This window comes from Phragmites australis, chromosome 8 (assembly GCF_958298935.1).
Source record: "Phragmites australis chromosome 8, lpPhrAust1.1, whole genome shotgun sequence".
NCBI classification, from domain to species: Eukaryota; Viridiplantae; Streptophyta; class Magnoliopsida; order Poales; family Poaceae; genus Phragmites; species Phragmites australis.
This window is the reverse complement of record NC_084928.1, coordinates 17,896,830-17,915,072: the sequence shown is the minus strand read 5'-3', so window position 1 is coordinate 17,915,072 and position 18,243 is coordinate 17,896,830. Positions and strand designations below refer to the sequence as shown.

General features: G+C 49.0%; 2 protein-coding genes across 2 annotated transcripts; one reads left to right on the top strand and one right to left on the bottom strand.

Moving 5' to 3' along the window:
* Positions 1-9,204: 9,204 nt before the first annotated feature.
* LOC133927635 (glycine-rich cell wall structural protein 1-like) lies at positions 9,205-10,091 on the bottom strand. Its single transcript, XM_062374082.1, has 2 exons — positions 10,073-10,091; positions 9,205-9,767 (listed from the first exon to the last, which is right to left on the bottom strand). Exons 1-2 carry the CDS (start codon positions 10,089-10,091, stop codon positions 9,205-9,207), a joined length of 582 nt encoding a protein of 193 aa, XP_062230066.1.
* Positions 9,756-12,088, top strand: LOC133925867 (proline-rich receptor-like protein kinase PERK8). Its single transcript, XM_062371612.1, is given in 7 exon segments — positions 9,756-10,607; positions 10,717-10,803; positions 10,881-10,952; positions 10,955-11,135; positions 11,221-11,368; positions 11,474-11,635; positions 11,760-12,088. Coding segments are annotated over 7 exon segments (1,308 nt in total). The 5' UTR covers positions 9,756-10,120; the 3' UTR covers positions 11,931-12,088.
* Positions 12,089-18,243: the final 6,155 nt, after the last annotated feature.

Genomic DNA, 18,243 nt, shown 5'->3' with positions numbered 1-18,243 from the left:
ACTGCCTGAGGACTCCTCGTGAGCAGATGACACCCCTAACACCGCCCACACCTCGTCTCAACTCACCACTCAACAACCGACACATCATCAACATAACTACAAATGTGAACAGGTAAAAAGCCCTAGGCTCGCGACAACGGTGGACGCCGTCGTCGACTTCTACCGGAAAGCCTAAGTACCACTAAGCATAGCGAACTAAAATTAGACCGCGACGACACCACTAGGCTCCAATGGAATAACTCATGACACGTGACCGAATTGGAAGAATGCATAGGCATAGGTTCTACCCAACTTGGAACCCGACACATGCAATGTATACATAAGCGTAGATAACATATTAGATTTTCAAGTAGACACGGTGCAATATGATAGATGCTTGCCTTGCTGCCCTAGCTGCTGCTCACAGCTACCCGAGTCACGATCACCACTGCGGGAACCTCCGGGTACAGCCTCGTTCGCCGGGTCAAAGTTCCCTAAAAGAATAATCGCGTGCAATGATGAGTATGAAAGCCATGCAACAACGGAGGTGACATGCATTATGCCTTGCGCTTAAAACATCAAATATTTCCTAATTGCAATTAGCGTTAACCATTTAAACATTTCCTGAAATACTTTAAAGCATAAACCAAAGCTTAAACCAAACTGGAAAGTTAATTATGCTTAACATGAGGGTGTATATTTTACTGATCAGGAAACAATTTAGCAAGATTCACAAAATTGGATTCATCAATTTTGGAGCTACCAAGATTTAATTATGAATTATCAAAGCTTAAACATGCTTCATTTATTCAATAATTCCCAGAACACATTTCATGGCTGCTGGCATTTTTAACATGTAGATAAAGATCATATAAGCCTAACAAAACTGGTTTCATGAATTTTGGAGTTATATACATTTTTCTACGCATTATACAAGCTATCAGCCGATTTACCAATTAAACAAATATCCAATTTCGCATTTTCCGATTTTTCTCTAATATTCAAATGGGCCCACGCCTTTTTCTACCGACACCGGCCCAGCCCCAGCTACTGACCGGTGGGGCCGGCTCCCTTGACCGAAGTCAAAATCGGCCACGGCAGCTGCGCGCGCGCCACTGGAGGACGGCCGGCGGCTCTTGCGGTGGCTGCCGGCGGCGAGCGGCAGCCTGCACGGCTTGGACGAGGGCAAAAACGGCATTAGCGCGAGCACGCGATCACAGTGGGGGCACACGTCGACGCCGGCGACGGCCGGAACACGGCGAGCGGCGGTGAGGGCAAAACTAGCACGGCGGCGGCACGGCTTTGACACGCCGACGGCGAACGGCGACGCAATAAGCCCGGCCGAGCACACCAATACGTTCTATGTGAGCGCGTAGAGCTAACGGCTCGCTTCCCGACCGACGAGCTCGATGGCGGCCCGACCGGCGGCGTGCGTGGGGAGGCGGCGGCGATTCAACCACCGCGGAACACCGCGCCGGCGACGGGACAGAGAGAAAACGGCCGCGCATAAGGTGTACAGGAGCACGGGGAAGCTCACCGTGCAGCGGGTTAGGTCGGTGAGGCTGTAGAACAGCGGGGCGACGGAAGACGGCGGAGCTCGGTTGCCGTCGTCGGGGAAGAAGGCGCGGGCGGCTCCAATCCGCGCGGGAAACGGCCGGGGAAGGAGGGGAAACGGCGGAGGAGCTCGGGGCGCTCCTCCCTACGGCTCCACGGGGCTCGGGCTCGACGGAAACCGTCAACGGCGCGGCGACTCTTGCCAGCGGCCGATGCTTGTGCGAGTGCTCTGCGCTCTGCTTTTCGGCCGCGCGAGAGAAGGAGCAGAGAGAGAGATAAAGTAGAGGGCGGGGAGGGGAGGATAAGGACTGGGGCTGATCTTTCGGCCGGCAACGTGGAGGTGGCCACCGAAGTCAAGGATGGCGGCGCCGCATTGCTTTGTGAGAGCGGGAGAAGGGGGAGCAGAGGCGGTGTGCGTGCGAAGGGGATGACAGGTGGGGCCGATGAACAGTAACCGCCAGGCAAAAATATCTTCACTACTTTGGTTATCAAGGTGGAGGCCTTACTGTGGTCTAAAAATTGTGGAACAAATTTTGTTGGCTTCTATAAATCATGAACAATCCATTTTACCTTGTTTGACCCAAAAAGCTTGCACCAAATTCAAATGAAAATTCTCCAAAGAGGCAAGCTTTTCTAACTTGTGTTAATTTTTATGCCTTTAAAATAATTCCCAAAAATTTGGAAAAATTCATTGATATTCTCCTCTAGGCACCTACTAATTTCTAAAATTGTTTCCAACCCTATGTTGTATAGAAATATGGTGAGTTGCTTAACAACGCATCAACTAATATTGATTTTTACAATTTATTTAATTAAAAATTGCATGCCTAAAATTGCTCAAAACCAAGCAAATGATGCTAATGACGTCCATTAGCACTTAATTATATGTTTTGGAAATTCTGGGCCATGACACTACTCATGGCATCGGAGCTGATCCAGACAACCTCTGATGCACGTGTAGCTAACTGCTGGTACTCCAAACGTAGTACCCCCTATGATGCTCTAGCCTCCTCCAGTTCTCGTTGTGCCTCGACCACCGCAATTCGAAGGATCTTAATCTCACCTTCAGCTGACACAAGAGCTGCGTTGGCCACATCGAAGAACTCCCTCGCCTCTCAAAGATCTTCGACAGCCTTCCACGCCTTAGCCTCCACGTGCTCCCGCCGAAGACCCTCCTGAAGACGACCCTTCGCAGACTCCACCTACTTCTGAGCCTCCTCCAAGGCTTAACAAAGGCCTGCCACCTCATCGCAGGCCGCGACAAGAGCCTAGGCCCCCATCTCCCAGTGCCTTAGTAAAAATAACTTGCTACGAAGCACAACACAAAAGAAAAAAAACAAGATATGCTGCTTAGAACCAGACACCGAATCTGGCAAACCACAGCTAACTACTTACCTGCAAGGACGTCGCTGCCAAGCATGCCTCCACTTCCTCCAGAGGATGTCGAGCCATCGATCCCTCGATCTCCACTCCGAAGGAGAGATGAGGCCGCGACGAAAGCCTTTAACACCTCAAGGCGCAACGCGAAATCATTCGAGGTCAAGACCTCAAGGCCAGGGCCCCCCTCAGTCGTTGCAAAGGGAGCCCTTACGGAGGGCCCAGTGCCCCCAACACAGGCCGCAAGGGTCAAGTCATAAATCGGCTCAATGCTCCACGGAGGCAAGGCCGCGTCCCCCACAGCAACCTTCAAAGACACCTCCGGAGGGGTCCCCAACCCCTACCAGGGCCCTGAAACCTCTGGAGGGGGGGTCGAGGACACATCCACCTCGGCGGTCATTGCATGATCCTAAGAAGCACAAATCAAGAGAGCCTGGTGCACGACCAAAACAAGATATAACTAACGAAGTAACAATGCCTCACCAAGACCCTCAACCCCTCTCATAGAAGTGCCCGTGACATCATCAACGTCCGAACCAGCAAACCCAAAGTCATATTCCACTGAGGGACCAGGCTCTTCCCTCGGTCGCCACCTCTAAGCTGACCGTCACCTTCGGACAGGCCACCTGTGCTCCCGACCCACCTCTAGAGCTTCATGCAGACCAGTGGCACCTCAGATAACTCGGCCGTTGAGCCGGTATGTGAGCCTTTGGAGACAAAAGACTACCGAGCCCGGAGTGGATTCGCACAAATCGCAGGAGCCACACACTCTCATTTCCCAACGACCTTAGGCTCCGGCGGATCCTACCACGCCGGAGCTGCCACTCTGAGATGATAGTAGACGTGGTTCTACCACTCCCAACTCCCTGCTAGAGCCACGCGCCGCTTCCGCTCCGCATTAGTAGGTGGGCCCAAGATCACCTCCGCAATCTCAGTCGCTCGCTCCAGCTGAAGGCAGCTCTCTGAAAGGAAAAGGTGGCTCACATATATGGATCCAAAAACTAGACAACGAAGAGGAGTCACCAAAGCTAACGGGGTTCGGAGTACACATTCAGCCACCCTTCCGCACCTTGCTTGAAGACACAGTCCCAGCCCGCTTGAAGGGGCTGAATGCGCAACATGATGAACTCCGCGAGGTCACACATGCTCATCTTTCCAACCATCTTTTGGAGGAGGGCCAGCCACAAAGTAAACTGGTCATACGAGATGTCCGGCTCTGGCTCCAGGACATACGCGATATCCCGGTTTGTCGAGCGAAGGGGGATCCGAGGTCGATGTTATAGTAAAACCATCACTGCGACCAGATGGAAAGGCATCGCGGTACTACAGCCGTACCTAAAAATAGACGCTGCCAAAGCTGAGGGCCTTCCTCACCCCATCCTCCTTGACAATCTTTGGCTAGCAGCTAGCAAAGTGGAGGGCTACAAAGAAATCCACCCTCCCTTCGCACCCCTCCGCCTGCATGGCCCACTCGAAGGTGGCTAGGTGGGCGATGGCATTGACATGGAGCTACGAAAGCTCCACATAGAAGTGGCGGAGCACCTCCTCGAGCAACGTCACTGGCGGAAGGCCTAGGCTCACTTTGAAGAAGGCCTCAGACACCACAACCTCGTAGGCTAGAGGCTCCAGGACCTCCTCTTCCAGCGGAGCCAAGGCAATGGCTCTAAAGGGAATCTTCCCCTCCCTAACCATCTGGTCGAGCTCCTCATCGTCAATAGTAGATACACCCAGCACGATGGTCTGCTAGGGATGCGTCCAACTAGCACAGTTGTAACACCCTAATTTTTCCACCTTTAGAAATTTCTTAAAACTTGCTAAAATTTAATATGAGTTTAAATAATTAAAAAGAGTAAAATCCTATTTTATATAAAAGAAAATATATTTGACATAGGATATAATTGATTTTTATGCATCCATGCTGAATTAGGCAAATAGGATTTCTATTTGGATTTTGATGGATTTTATTTGAAGAGGATTTGCTTTGAATTTGAATTTGAATTTGAATTTGAATTTGGATTTGGATTTGGATTTGAATTTAGAAAGAAAAAACCTTCTCTCGGGCTGCTTTTTTCTTCCCCCCCCCCCCCCGGGCCAAACCACCTTTCGGCCTGGTCCAGCGTGCCCAACCGGCCTCTCAGCCCCCGCCTCCCTCCCGCGTGGGCCGCACTCGTCTGCCTCGGCCCATTCCCGCGCACGCCGCCAGCCCGCCGCGCTGAAGACGCCTATGCCAAAGCCGCCTTCGCCGTCGCCGTCGTCTCCGACCCGGAGTCTGCCGCTGCGCCGCTATCCCAAGTTCGAGAAGAATACGAGCCCGATGCCTTCCTTTTTTCGCGCAAGATCCCACCTATATAAGCAGAACCCCTCTCCTGAACTCATCTCATCCCAAATCCGCCGAGTCCAGAGCCGAATTCGCCGATTTCGAGCCCCGCCGCCGCCATTGTCGCCGCCCTTCGGTTGAGCTCGCCATTGTGGCAGGGACGCGACTACTACGTTTCTCCCTTCCCCCGCCCCTTATCCAGGCCCCCCCTCTCTATATACACACTCGGTTTTTCTGGTCGTCGGGGGACTTGGGTGCTCGGGGGTCACTGTTCATAACCCCGCGCACTCCCTTCATGACACTTGGTCTTCGCAGATCATCGGGGAACTCGGGTACTCGGGGACCACTGTTCATGTCCCCGAGCGCCCTCACCCGGAACTTAGTCTTTTTGTACCTCGCGGAGATGATCCCCGCGGGAGGGCGCCGTGTGGCAAACTGCTGGCCTGGCCTCGGGATTCGGGGACCCCTGGTTCCTGATTTACCGACAAATACATTTGCACTGCCCCTTCCTCTCAAATTTCGTCTACAAGCCTGAGTCTCCTCCTTAGAATAAACTCGCACCGTACTTGTTAACACAAGACGAACTCTTGTGCCAACAGCCATCTATTTCGTATGAAATTATTGAGGCACCTATTCACCCCCTCTAGTTGCCACTTTTGGTCCTACAATTGGTATCAGATCCAGTTTGATCACTTGTTGATCTTAACCGGCTTTGTGATCCGTAGGCGACATGGAGAGAAATGGGAAGATTTCGCTGTTTGATGGCTATGATTTTTTGTACTGGAATGTGCGCATGGAGGCTTATCTCTTAAGCCAAGAAAGTGCATTTTGGGTGGTAGTTGATTCCAACTATGAGATCCCTGCTGCTCGCATGACCCAGGTTCAAATCGAATAGTATGAGGCTAACAATAAGGCCAGAAATATTTTGCTCACAAGCCTGAGTCGGAATGAGTTTGACAGAGTTCAGCACCTCCGTACTGCTTAGGAGATCTGGACTACTCTGAGTGGGCCAGAAATATTTTGTTCACAAGCTTGAGTCGGAATGAGTTTAACATAGTTCAACACCTCCGTACTGCTTGGGAGATCTGGACTACTCTGAGTGTCTTTTATGAAGGCACTAATCAGATTACGGCCAGACGCCGAAACACATACAACCAAGAATATCAAATATTTGTGCAAGACCCCGCAGAGTCTTTGGATTCCATGTTTGCTCGTTTTGATAGAATTGTTAGCAATTTTAGATCAACTGGTATTTTGCCCTATTTTGACCACGAGGGAGCGATTAAGCTTCTCTATGATCTGTATTGTAGCATATGGGAAGTGAAGATCTCGAGCATTGAAGGGTCATCAAATTATGACACGTTAACTTGTGATGAACTTTTCAGCAAACTCAAGTCCACCGAGATAGCCAAGACGGCTCGGATTAGTCTCGAAAACCCCCTGTCTTAGAACATGGCGTGAGTGAGCCACAATCCTCAATAATTACAATCGAATTTATGTCCTTTAGTATAAAATCCCTTGGCAAACACATCTTTATAGTGCTAGTTAATGACAATAGAAAGTACTAATTAATGACAAATCGCAACTCCCTGTTCCAGACATCGTAACACTGTTTTAGGATTGAAATTGGGGTACTGTTTGCTCTTGTGAAATTCATGATCATCATGAGTTGTAACTCGAAGCGTGTAATCAATGGCGATTGTAACTCTTTATGTGAGAGATTGTAATGCACTCCTTTTCGCGCCATAAGAGGTGTGAGCAAAGTTGAAATCCAAGACTTGTGCGCAGTGCGCATGTTGCCTGCACGTACCCATACAAAAACCACACTTAGAATTGCTTGAGTGATACTCTATCAGAATAATATAAGGAATAGAGCAATGATTTGAGTCATTTAATGTTTGATTACGGTTATTAGAATAATGTTTGATTACGGTTATTAGAATAATATTTGATTTGAGTCATTTAATGCTTGATTAGAACCTTTAATGCTGATTGTGATCATCAGTGTGTGCCTGTTATTTTTAGTGGGGAAATGACGGATTCAAAAGACTTGAGCCATTAGATGGGACGACACACATCAAATCCATCTAGACTAATGGATGAAATCGCTTAGAGTATACAAATTGTTCTATGTATACTAAATGGGGTGGACATAGGAAAGAAAGCAACTCATATAATATAGATATAGTATATATATAGATATAGATTATTTTTCTTACCTTATATACTCACTATCTCTAAAGCACAAATCTTGGTACAAATATGAGGCAACAGTGTTGAACCTAGTCAGGTGAGATTTAACAATTACAAAGCTATTCACTCCCCATCGCAGCAGCAGGCAGTCCATGCCATCACCCTACGGTTTCTTCCCATGCTATTACGTATTTTCTTGGGTGTGTTTTCATCAATGCTTGACCATTTTGTGTGTGTACGTCTGCACGTCGCAGGAGCATAACCCAAAAGGCCAATAGCTCATCATTTCTACTCAATCTCTTATTCTTGTAACAAAGCAGTAGTAGATAATGGCAGGGTGGCAGGGACGCGACTACTACGTTTCTCCCTTCCCCCGCCCCTTATCCAGCCCCCCCCCCCCCCTCTCTATACACACACACATACATAAATAGTTACAAACTCTGGTCGTCGTGTTCCAGCCAGCACGAACAGGCCAGAGAGTCGTCGTCGCCACGTTCTGAGCCCCCAACAGCAACCGAGAACAGGAGAGAAAAGAGACGACAATGCTGGTGGTGGTGAATGCGTGACACATTCTTGAAATATCTGCAGGCCTCTCTCAACCTCTGCTCTTCCTTTTCCCAACCCCTCTCTGGCTTTCCTGGAGCAAATGCAGCATGAGAGTTGAGCTGCATTGCCTTGTTGATCGGCCCGTCCCGGTGCTGTTGTCGCGCGCTCTGTTCTTCGTCCGACTGTTTAGGTGGTAGCTGCTTCAGATAAAAGGTACGTTTTCATGGCTGCTTCTGGTCACTTTCTTGCATTCTTGTGCTTGTGCCGGCTATTCTGCATTGTTGCTGACCGTTCTTGTTTAGTCTCATTAATTCCAGAATTTTGGATTTGGATTTGAAATCTCTTTTGCAATCTATCATTCTTGCATCAGATTATTTCTTGATGGCTCTGTTCTTTATTTAGTTCATTGTTTTCTTTTCTGGGCCTTAAATTGCGTCCCATAGTCTGCTCTGCAAGAAAGGAAGTTTCCATGCAATTAGCTCCCCCCTACGAGAGCACAGGGAATCTGTTTTTACTTTAATGGATGGGTTTTTGTAAGGCTACGAAACGTGTTCTGAGCTGTAGCTTGGAAGATTTGTCAAAGGTTCTATGTTGAAGCGGTTTATTTATTAGAGTTTGATTTTATTTTCTTGAACCCAACTTGAATCTTCTTACATTGGTAGTACGTGCTATATGAAGTGCATCAATTTACTTTCACAATAGTCAATTTCTTTTGGTTTATTCAGGATAAAAACTTCAACTTTTGGTTAATGTATGCATGGTGTTCTTCTGTTTCAATTTCCTCCAATTTTTCTGAGAAGAGGAGTTAGACAAAAGTGTGTTCTTTTCAGTAATTTTTTCGGAAACTCTTAACTGCATTGAACTGATGTATCCTAAATTCCTGATCAAAGCAAATGGAAGTGGCACAACAGCCCTATTACTGTGATTTTGTACTCTTGTGCACATCTAGTATGATCATGATGTTGACTTGAATGAAGAACGGTGCTTCCTTGAGGAGTCAACCATGGGACTTTGCTCACAGATCAACGGAGTTGTTCGAGAAGCGGAATCCGTTTCTCTCGCTTTTATTTACAATCACTCTAGATCATTGCCATCGAAATTAGAAATGTCACTGCATTAAGCTTCATTTCGAGTTAACTTTGAATTGAATTGAATCCATCAAGATTATGCCTACGAGCACTCCTTACATGATTCTTTAATTTTTCGAACAAATTTGTTCTAATTGCTTCCCTCCACTCTCAGCTCTTGCAGTAGTAGAACTGCTTCACAATGAGAACTCTGCTCCAAGCTCCGGCCACTGGTGCCGCCGCGGCGGCAGTCGGTGGCGCAGCAAACACGCTGGCAACGCCGGGCACTGTCCTTCCTCCCTCCTCATCTTCGCCGTCAATGCCGGCCGACTCTTCGCCGCCGCCTCCTGACTCTTCTTCCACTCCTCCTCCGTCATCATCGTCCTCTGCTCCACCACCACCTTCCGCCTCTTCTCCTACTCCGCCGCCACCATCAGCGCCGGCGCTTGCGCCGCCTCCTCCTTCACCGGTTGACACTGCCCCTCCGCCACCGGAGGCGTCGTCTGCCCGTCCACCAGCCGCATTGCCGCCCCCGCCACCGGCGCCGGTGCCGACGTCCTCTCCGCCTCCTCCCCCCGCCGTCGCACCGCCCCCACCGGACAACGCCGCTCCTCCGCCTACCTCCGTGCAGGCACCGCCACCGCCGTCTGCTCCCCCGACGCCCCGCTCACACGCCACGCCACCTTCTTCGAGCGCGTCTCCTCCGCCACACGCTGCGCAGCCAACCGCATCACCTGTGAACACCACGCCGCCGCCGCCATCCGTCGTGGATTATGCCCCTCCTCCGCCACACGGGACGAGCTCAACGGCTACCGCGCACTCGCCTCCGGTAACGCCGCCGGCAGTGGCTAGTAGCGCGACGCCACCTCCCAGCAGCGGCGGACTGAGCTCCGGAGCGACCGCGGCCGTGGCGGTAGTGGTTGTGATCGTCTTCCTCGGCTTCACTGGCTTTTTCGTCTGCCTGTCGAATCGGCGGAAGCGGAGGCAGGCCGACCGGTACTACGCCAGCTTCGCAGTCCCATCCTACACGCCGCAACACCTATCCGGCGAGGCGCCATTCCTGCGTCCGCAGTCGGCGCCGGGGTCGATGAACTTCAGCATGGGCGGCGTGGGCCAGAGTATGTTACCAGCGACGAGCCAGGCATACGCGCAGCAGAACCAGCAGCAGCCGCCGTGGGTCGCATCAGCCAACTACAGCGCGACGATTGGGGGCCAGGGCCCGGCTCGGAGCGTGACGGCGTCGTCGGGCGATCTGAGCGTGGGCAACACCAAGGCGTTCTCGTTCGACGAGCTGTACGAGATCACCGGCGGGTTCGCGCGCGACAACATCCTCGGGGAAGGCGGGTTCGGGTGCGTGTTCAAGGGCACGCTCGGCGACGGCAAGGTGGTTGCCGTGAAGCAGCTCAAGGGCGGCGGTGGGCAGGGCGAGCGCGAGTTCCAGGCGGAGGTGGAGATCATCAGCCGCGTCCACCACCGCCACCTCGTCTCCCTCGTCGGTTACTGCATCGCCGAGGAGCATCGTCTCCTCGTCTACGACTTCGTCTCCAACGACACGCTGCACCACCACCTCCATGGTAGGATTGTAGGAACACTTCTTTACTCCAATGGAGTTGAACACTTGTTCACTTTCTTGTGGATTCTTGCGGGCCTCTTTGTGTCTAAATATATCACTGATGCATGCAGGTAGGGGAAGGCCGGTGATGGACTGGCCGACGAGGGTCAAGATCGCGGCGGGCTCGGCGCGCGGATTGGCCTACCTGCATGAGGATTGTAAGATGGACTCTGTTTGCACTTCAATTTCTTTGTTCTTCAGAAATGGAGCTTAATTCTGATGTCTGTTGCTGCAGGTCATCTAAGGATCATCCACAGGGACATCAAGTCCTCAAACATCCTGCTTGATGACCATTTTGAAGCTCAGGTTTGTTGTTCTACAGCAAAATTGCAATATTTCAGAAATCTGAACAATTCCTTTTGGGGAAGGTATGTTCAGCTCCTGATGTTGCTGCAACTGTGCTCATGGTCCAGGTTGCGGACTTCGGGCTCGCCAGGCTAGCGGAGAATGACGTCACGCACGTCTCAACACGTGTGATGGGAACATTCGGGTAATTCATCCTGATCTACAGGAGCTCTTGACTTAGAAAGAAATTGCATCGATCAGTGCCAATTATGCATCTCTACTGTACACAGGTACTTGGCTCCAGAGTATGCGTCGACGGGGAAGCTGACCGAAAAATCAGATGTGTTCTCCTTCGGTGTCGTGCTTTTGGAGCTCATCACCGGTCGGAAGCCCGTCGATTCATCGCGTCCCCTCGGCGACGAGAGCCTTGTGGAGTGGGTAAGCTCCAGCAGTAGTGCACTGCTGCTGCTGCTGCTGCTACCACAATTTGGTTACACGGTTTCACTCTTGTACCAATAACTCATTACACAACCCATCTTACAGTCAAGACCGCTACTGAACCGCGCAATTGAGAACCAGGAGTTTGACAAGATAGTAGACCCCCGCCTTGATGGGAACTTCGATGATATTGAAATGTTCCGTGTGATTGAGGTGGCCGCGGCATGCATCCGGCATTCAGCTGCCAGGAGGCCCAAGATGGGGCAGGTACTGAGTACTGACAAAACATAACTTGTATTGTAGCAAATCCGAAAAACTGAAACCACACTCTGCATACCTTCCTTACATGACGTGTTAGATACCAAATTGAATTTCCGCCCTGGGTTTTCAGGTTGTCAGGGTCCTCGACAGCCTGACAGATAACGATCTCAGCAACGGCATGCAGCCAGGGAAGAGCCAGATGTTCAACGTTGCCAACACGGCGGACATCAGACAGTTCCAGAGGATGGCGTTCGGTAGCCAGGACTTTAGCTCGGATTACAGCCACTCAGGTCAAGCATAAGCAGCACGAGAGATTTCTAGTCATTTGAAATCTGTAAAGCTTCTCCAGATGAACTTCCCCTAGTTTCGAATGATCTTGTTCTTGCTATGTCTTCATTTTTTATTATTCTTTTTACAGTGATCACAGCCTTACTGTTTTTTGTTTGATGTGTACATTGAAGAAAAATATGCGCATGAGAATGTATCATTGGCTGTCCTGAATGATAGTTTTGGCTTAATGTCACACTGCTCATGACTTCCTACAAAGTATCAGATCATTAACTTTTGTATGACATCAACCATGTTCTCCTTTATTTTTTTAACTCCGTGCTATTCTCGAGGGAGCTAAATCTTAATACTGGGGACTATAAATGTACATTTACATCGAAGACCGAGTGAAGCCATCGGAAAATGCTCAAAAGCCAAAACAGCATCTCCCCTCTATAAAAATGGTACCGATCTTCAGAACTCCGAAGAAACTCAAAAATCAAAACCAAAATTATCGCTAACCAAATCCGAAATCATTCACCTATAACATATCGCTAATGAGGCCACTCGCCATCCATGTGAGGAATCCCTGCTACCTGCACCGACTGAAATTCCTCCTTGATGTCACAGACCACCTCTTGCACCATGGTACATTTCTAATTGAAGATCTAGTTGTTGCGCTCCTTCTAAGTGGTCCAACAAATGACGATGAAGATGGAGTCGTACACCATTCATTTGCGCACAGGGATTAGCAACATGGCTCCAGAAACCGCTCAACATGGATTAGCTTGTTTGGTTACAATAGGATGGTGTAAGGGTAGCATTTAATAAGGCATAACCACATACAGAATTCTTCTCTTCATGGTTTGATAAAATTTATACTGAAATTGTTATGAATTGCAAATTAACCAGTAAAAGGTGGAGGCTAGAGATGAAAATGCCTTGTTCAAAGTTGATCTCTCTTTTTAGATGTAGTTTCACAAATTTGAAATCCAAGCATATACATGTAGTTTCACAAATTACTGAACATAACACGAATGGAACCACTGTGTGGACGAATCCATTAACCAGAGGATGATTCATTAACCAGACAATTACTGCAATGATAGATGAATATTTGGTCCTCCTGTCTTAGAATATTTGGTCTTGTTCCACCTCCAAGCGTTCAATGTCTGCTGACGAGTCTACCCTTTCTATTTTTTTAACCGACTTCTTCACATACAGTTTTATTTGTAGACAAGTGTCAGGTCCCCGCCCAATCCCTGCCAGGCGTTCTGATCAAGCGGGCGACGACTCAATGGAACCAGCTCGTGTGTCTTGGGTTCGGGCCGCGTCGTGTTGGCATGTGTGTGGGTCGGCCCAGAGGCCGTGTAATGGAACGGGTTAAAAGGCCCGAGGTGACGAATGCTGGAGAGTTTTTTTTATTTTTATATTTTTTTATTAAAAAATTAAATAAATAGATTCCTCGTCGCAATAATCGTAAAACTATGCGCCTGTAGCCCTCTCAGAGGGCGGTTAGATGACAAGGGAGATAACCGCCCTCTCAGGGGACGGGTAGGGTCTCCCGCCCAATGAGAGGGCAGTACATTGCCAACCACCCTCCCAATGGGCGGTTAAGATATATTTTTAAAGTTGCAAAATTTATTGGAAAACATTGGTCAATATTTGAAATTGGTTTTTTGTAAAATTTGAAATTAAAATGGTTAAAAAGTAGTCAAAACGGCATATTGGGGAAGCGAGATTTTGAAGTAGTTTACGTATTGTTCGGAGGATAAAAAATCAATATTTGTGAACAAATTATATATGTGAAGCACTCGCAACATATTACGCGGCAATGAGGTTGCAAACGGCGACAAATATATGATTATATGTATGGTGGAAAATATTACATGGGAGTGTAACCACGACGACATGACGAGAAAAAAAAAGATGGCATGTACGGTTTGCACAAAGACCTACTTAATAATGCATCGCTCTTAATCATAACATGCCTTAGGGAGTAGAAACATGTCGGGTTACATTAGATACTCTCTACTGAGTGCACCTAGGATATTTGCCCTTTCGCAGGGCATCGGGACCTGCCACCTTAGCGCGACGGGCCCTCTCCCGCTTCCTTGCCCTCTCAGCTTCCTGAGCCTGAGACGCGGTATGGTCCTACGTTGCCTTCCTCATGCACTCTTCTTCCTACCGCTTCAAACGTAATTCCTCTTGCTATTGCTCGTACTCCCGGCGTGTGTAAGCTTCCCTCCTCCACCGCATGGTCATGTCGACCCACCGCTTCTGGTCTTCATTTTGCTCAATGTCGAGCCATTGAATAAAGTCGTATATCGGTGGAGGGGACTGGACAAATAGAACAAGATGAGAGATTAGTAAAATATGGTGTGAAATCGGGAAAGATGTGGCTGATCTTTGTTGCTATACCGGTGGATACTCATACGGTCCATGTTGAGGCTTGTCATATTGGTAGTTGGCACATATGAAGAAGCGCAGCCCATAGGTGTATGAGATGTCATGGGACACACGAAGCCTACAACGGTCACTATAGAAGCACATCGGTGGTTCGATCTCCTGAGGGATGAAAATCCCCTAATATTTCTTGGGTGGGCTTGATGGAGCTGAGGAAGATATTGCAGTTGAGAAAACTAAGAAATAAGTGGTGTATCCATATATGAAGATTGAGTTATTTATGGTGGGGGAAGGCAGGAGCATTGGATTCCCTCTTGAAGAAAGGAGTGGGTGGAAGGGCTTAGAGGGTGGCAGGAGCATTAGATTCCCTCTTGGAAAAATTGTGGCATTGATACTGGACAGAGATTCCATGTGTCAAGGTACATGTGTTATCATTTAATTTTTGGTAAAAGTTGTCCCGTGTTGTCACTTCTTGTCTATAGCCTGTGCAAGGACAAATGTGTTGTCATTTCATGGTTAAAGTTGAGTGGTGCGGTCAATTTGTGTCTGCAGATTACGCCAGGAAAGAGGTGATGTCGTTTAATGGTTAAAGTTCAGTTATGTGGTCACTTCGTGACTAAAGTTAGACTCCCGACAGAGTTTTCGAGTGGTCATTTCGTGTATAAGTAGCTTTGTAAGAAATACTTTTTTAGGTCTATCGTGAACGATTCATACATGGCCGAGGACGATAGAAAGTAGCGTATGGTCACGTTGGATTAAAAAATGCAACTAGCGTGCGATCACATTAGAATAAGAAATGCAATTACGACATGGTAAGTGGACCATAAAGATTACACGCGTCCAAATACGTAAGAATAGATCGTGAATCGAATATGCATATGTAAGTTACAAAAACAAATGCACAACCCTACTACTGTCTCCCCCACTGTCGTCAGTCGTTCCCCCATCATGGTCCCGCTGCCGCTACCGCTGGTTGGCACTCACGTGGCCCCTAGAGTAGGTCAGGGGGTCGAATGGACCGACCTGCCTGGTAGACCTAGTAGGGAACACCGGTGTCGAGGCCTCCTCCTAGGTGTGCTGTGTCCGAAGTAGAGCACTGGGTACCTGGGACTGTTGGAGGACATCGTAGTCTGGTGTGCCCCTGAAGAAGTCCCGCACGAGGTTGTACGGGGGGTCTGGCCAAGGCTCATCCTCCTGATTCAGGTATGAATACTGAGAAGGATCCGCGGGCATCCATATGTACTGGCTGGAAGGGCCTACGAATAGATAAATGTACAAAATATACTATTGTACCTGTGTGGTATGCCGGTGCAGCAGCAGAGGCGTGCGTGCCGTGGTAGGGGTCGAACGGTGGTGGTGGGATTGGTCGCGGGGCAGCTGAAGACGGCCCGGCCTCATCACTGAAATAACCTGTGGACAATATTAGCTGTACTATTGAATATATTGAATACGTGAATGTAGTGTCACCCAGTACCTGAGTGGCCTGCGAGTGGTGAGGGTGTCGGCACTAGGATCGGTCTAGGTGGTAGCGTCGAGACGTGTGTAGGTGCACCTAATATTTGTTCAAAATCAATGCACCAGTAAGGAACGAATATATTTAAACACCGTGCGTATGAAAAATCCGTACCTATTGGGTCCGGGCCTACAGGTTGTGGTACAGGGGGCTATGTGGGTGCCGATACCGATGAACGACAGTGCACATCAGACCTCCTGGACAACTCGGCGTGGACCCCACTCGACCTGGGACGCGCTCATGCAACATCTGCGGTGGACCAGCAAGAGGTAAGCTTCAAGGCTCGCGCGGTCTTGTTGAAAACCCACTTGACGAACCCTGCTACATCCGCCGTATTGAGGTGCACCCCTTGCCTGAGGTGATCCATGGTACCAGCTGCGTCCCTATGGATATCATAAATGATATCAGTCTGTGAAAACAAACAAGAAATAACAATTTCAATTTATAATCATTGTTACGCGAGTATGTGGTACTGAAATAAGATGTAAATTAAACATACTGTCAATGTAGCATCCTCATCCCAATGGCCCGGGTAGGCCTCCGTAGTCAACGCGATGTGGGGCTGGACACCCTCTGGGGTGTAAGTGACCTATGTACGTGTATGTGGCACGTACCATCGTAGGTACTCCTCGAAGCTCCGCTTGTCGAACAAACGCGCCTCCTCCATGACATCCTGAAGGGCTTGGACCCATGCTGAGATGTACGGGGCCAAGCGATCTGCCCAGAGGTTGCCAGCCGGCTGTCCTTAGATGTGCACCTACAAGTGAACCACGTTAAATAGAATGACAGTAAGATGAATGTTACGAATTATTCACTTCATTATATTTACCTGTGGACGTGCACTGGAACAGTGCGAATGTGGACGAGAGGGAAAGCCTGGTGGCGGCCGAACTGCCACACGATGCGATGCGGTGAGTACTCCTTGATGTAGATGTTGAAGACAAGCGGTGTCTTTGTAAGCCAGTACTCCTCGTCGCGGGTACACAACGAAGACAGGCCCAAACCTGCACAGCCTTGGATGCCCAAGAAGCTGTATGGCATCCATATCACATCGTCCGAACGCAGCCGGTCGAACTGCGACCGAAAAAGCTCATAAGCGTTGTGAGCCTGCTCATACGCCTAGTGTGGTTGTGTGACAAATATAGTCACAATTCATAACAAATACATGTGAGAAATATGATCTACATCCATAACAATAACATGTGAAAATTGAAGTATTAAAAAAAGTATATACCCGGCATCGACACTAAAGCGAGGCCATGGTAGGCACGTCCTCCTCGGGCTCGCCCTACCATTCCTCAGGCTACGGGGAGCGGTCCACCACTGGTCGGCCTATGGTGAACCGCTCGTAGGACCACAGCTGCAGTAGTAGTGGGCACCCAGCAAAAGTGGCAAGTGGCTCCTTCTTCGTGCATGCGTCGTAGAGTGCCCGATATGTCGCAGCAAGGATAGTAGATGCCCAACTGAATTGTGGTACCTCCTCGCCAACAACATCCGCTATCAATCTCGCATATGGAACAAGGGTCCTCGCCACCAGGTGGCCTTGGCCGCTGGTGAACATAACCCAGCCAAACAGCCAAAGTAGATAGGCCTCCAAATGCCTGGACACCGAGTACACGTCGACCTCCGGGTGCATGTACACCAGCTGCAAGTATGGCAAGTGATAATAAGGAACAGAACTGGATACTCAAAAAGTAAATGAGAAGTTGCATTGTACGGTACCTGGAACTGTAGGATCCACTTCTTCGTGGGCCCTCGTGGATCGGACAAGAACTCAGGCACGTAGGGGGGTGTGTCGTCTGTCCGCTGAACTGGGCCAAAGCACTGATGCATGACGTTCATCCAGTCAGCATCCATGTCGATGACTCCACCGATTGTTGATTGTAAGTAGCTCTCCAGGGCCACGTGGTCGGAATACTCCTAACTCCGTCTGGTGCATAGCGAACCAGAAGCTGCGGTGCCTCTTGTCCACTGCAAGGTCGAGAAGCTCGGGGGCCGAAGGGTACGCCATATCTGCATTAAAACCACATGTACATTAATATATTGCAACATGTAGACAAGAACAATATATATTGAATGGAAATTTACATTGCAACTATATGTACATGATTAATACGTACAGTCTATTACATGAAAAGTAACATGAATATATTGCAACATGTACTTACAAATGTAAGGTTAAAATGCTAGAGAGCGAAATACAAATATAACAGCAAGGTACGCTAAATACAATCACACTAGAACATGTTGCAATACTCACCTACACAACAGGTGCATTTTTAGGACAATACTTGTACGTGTGACCTGTTTCATTGCACTGGCTGCATTGCTTGACCCTTGGACCCACCTCGGATTCATCCATATCATTGCGAATCCGATGAGTTTGTCGACGACCCGGTGCGTTCTTCATCTTTTCCAAATCAGGCAC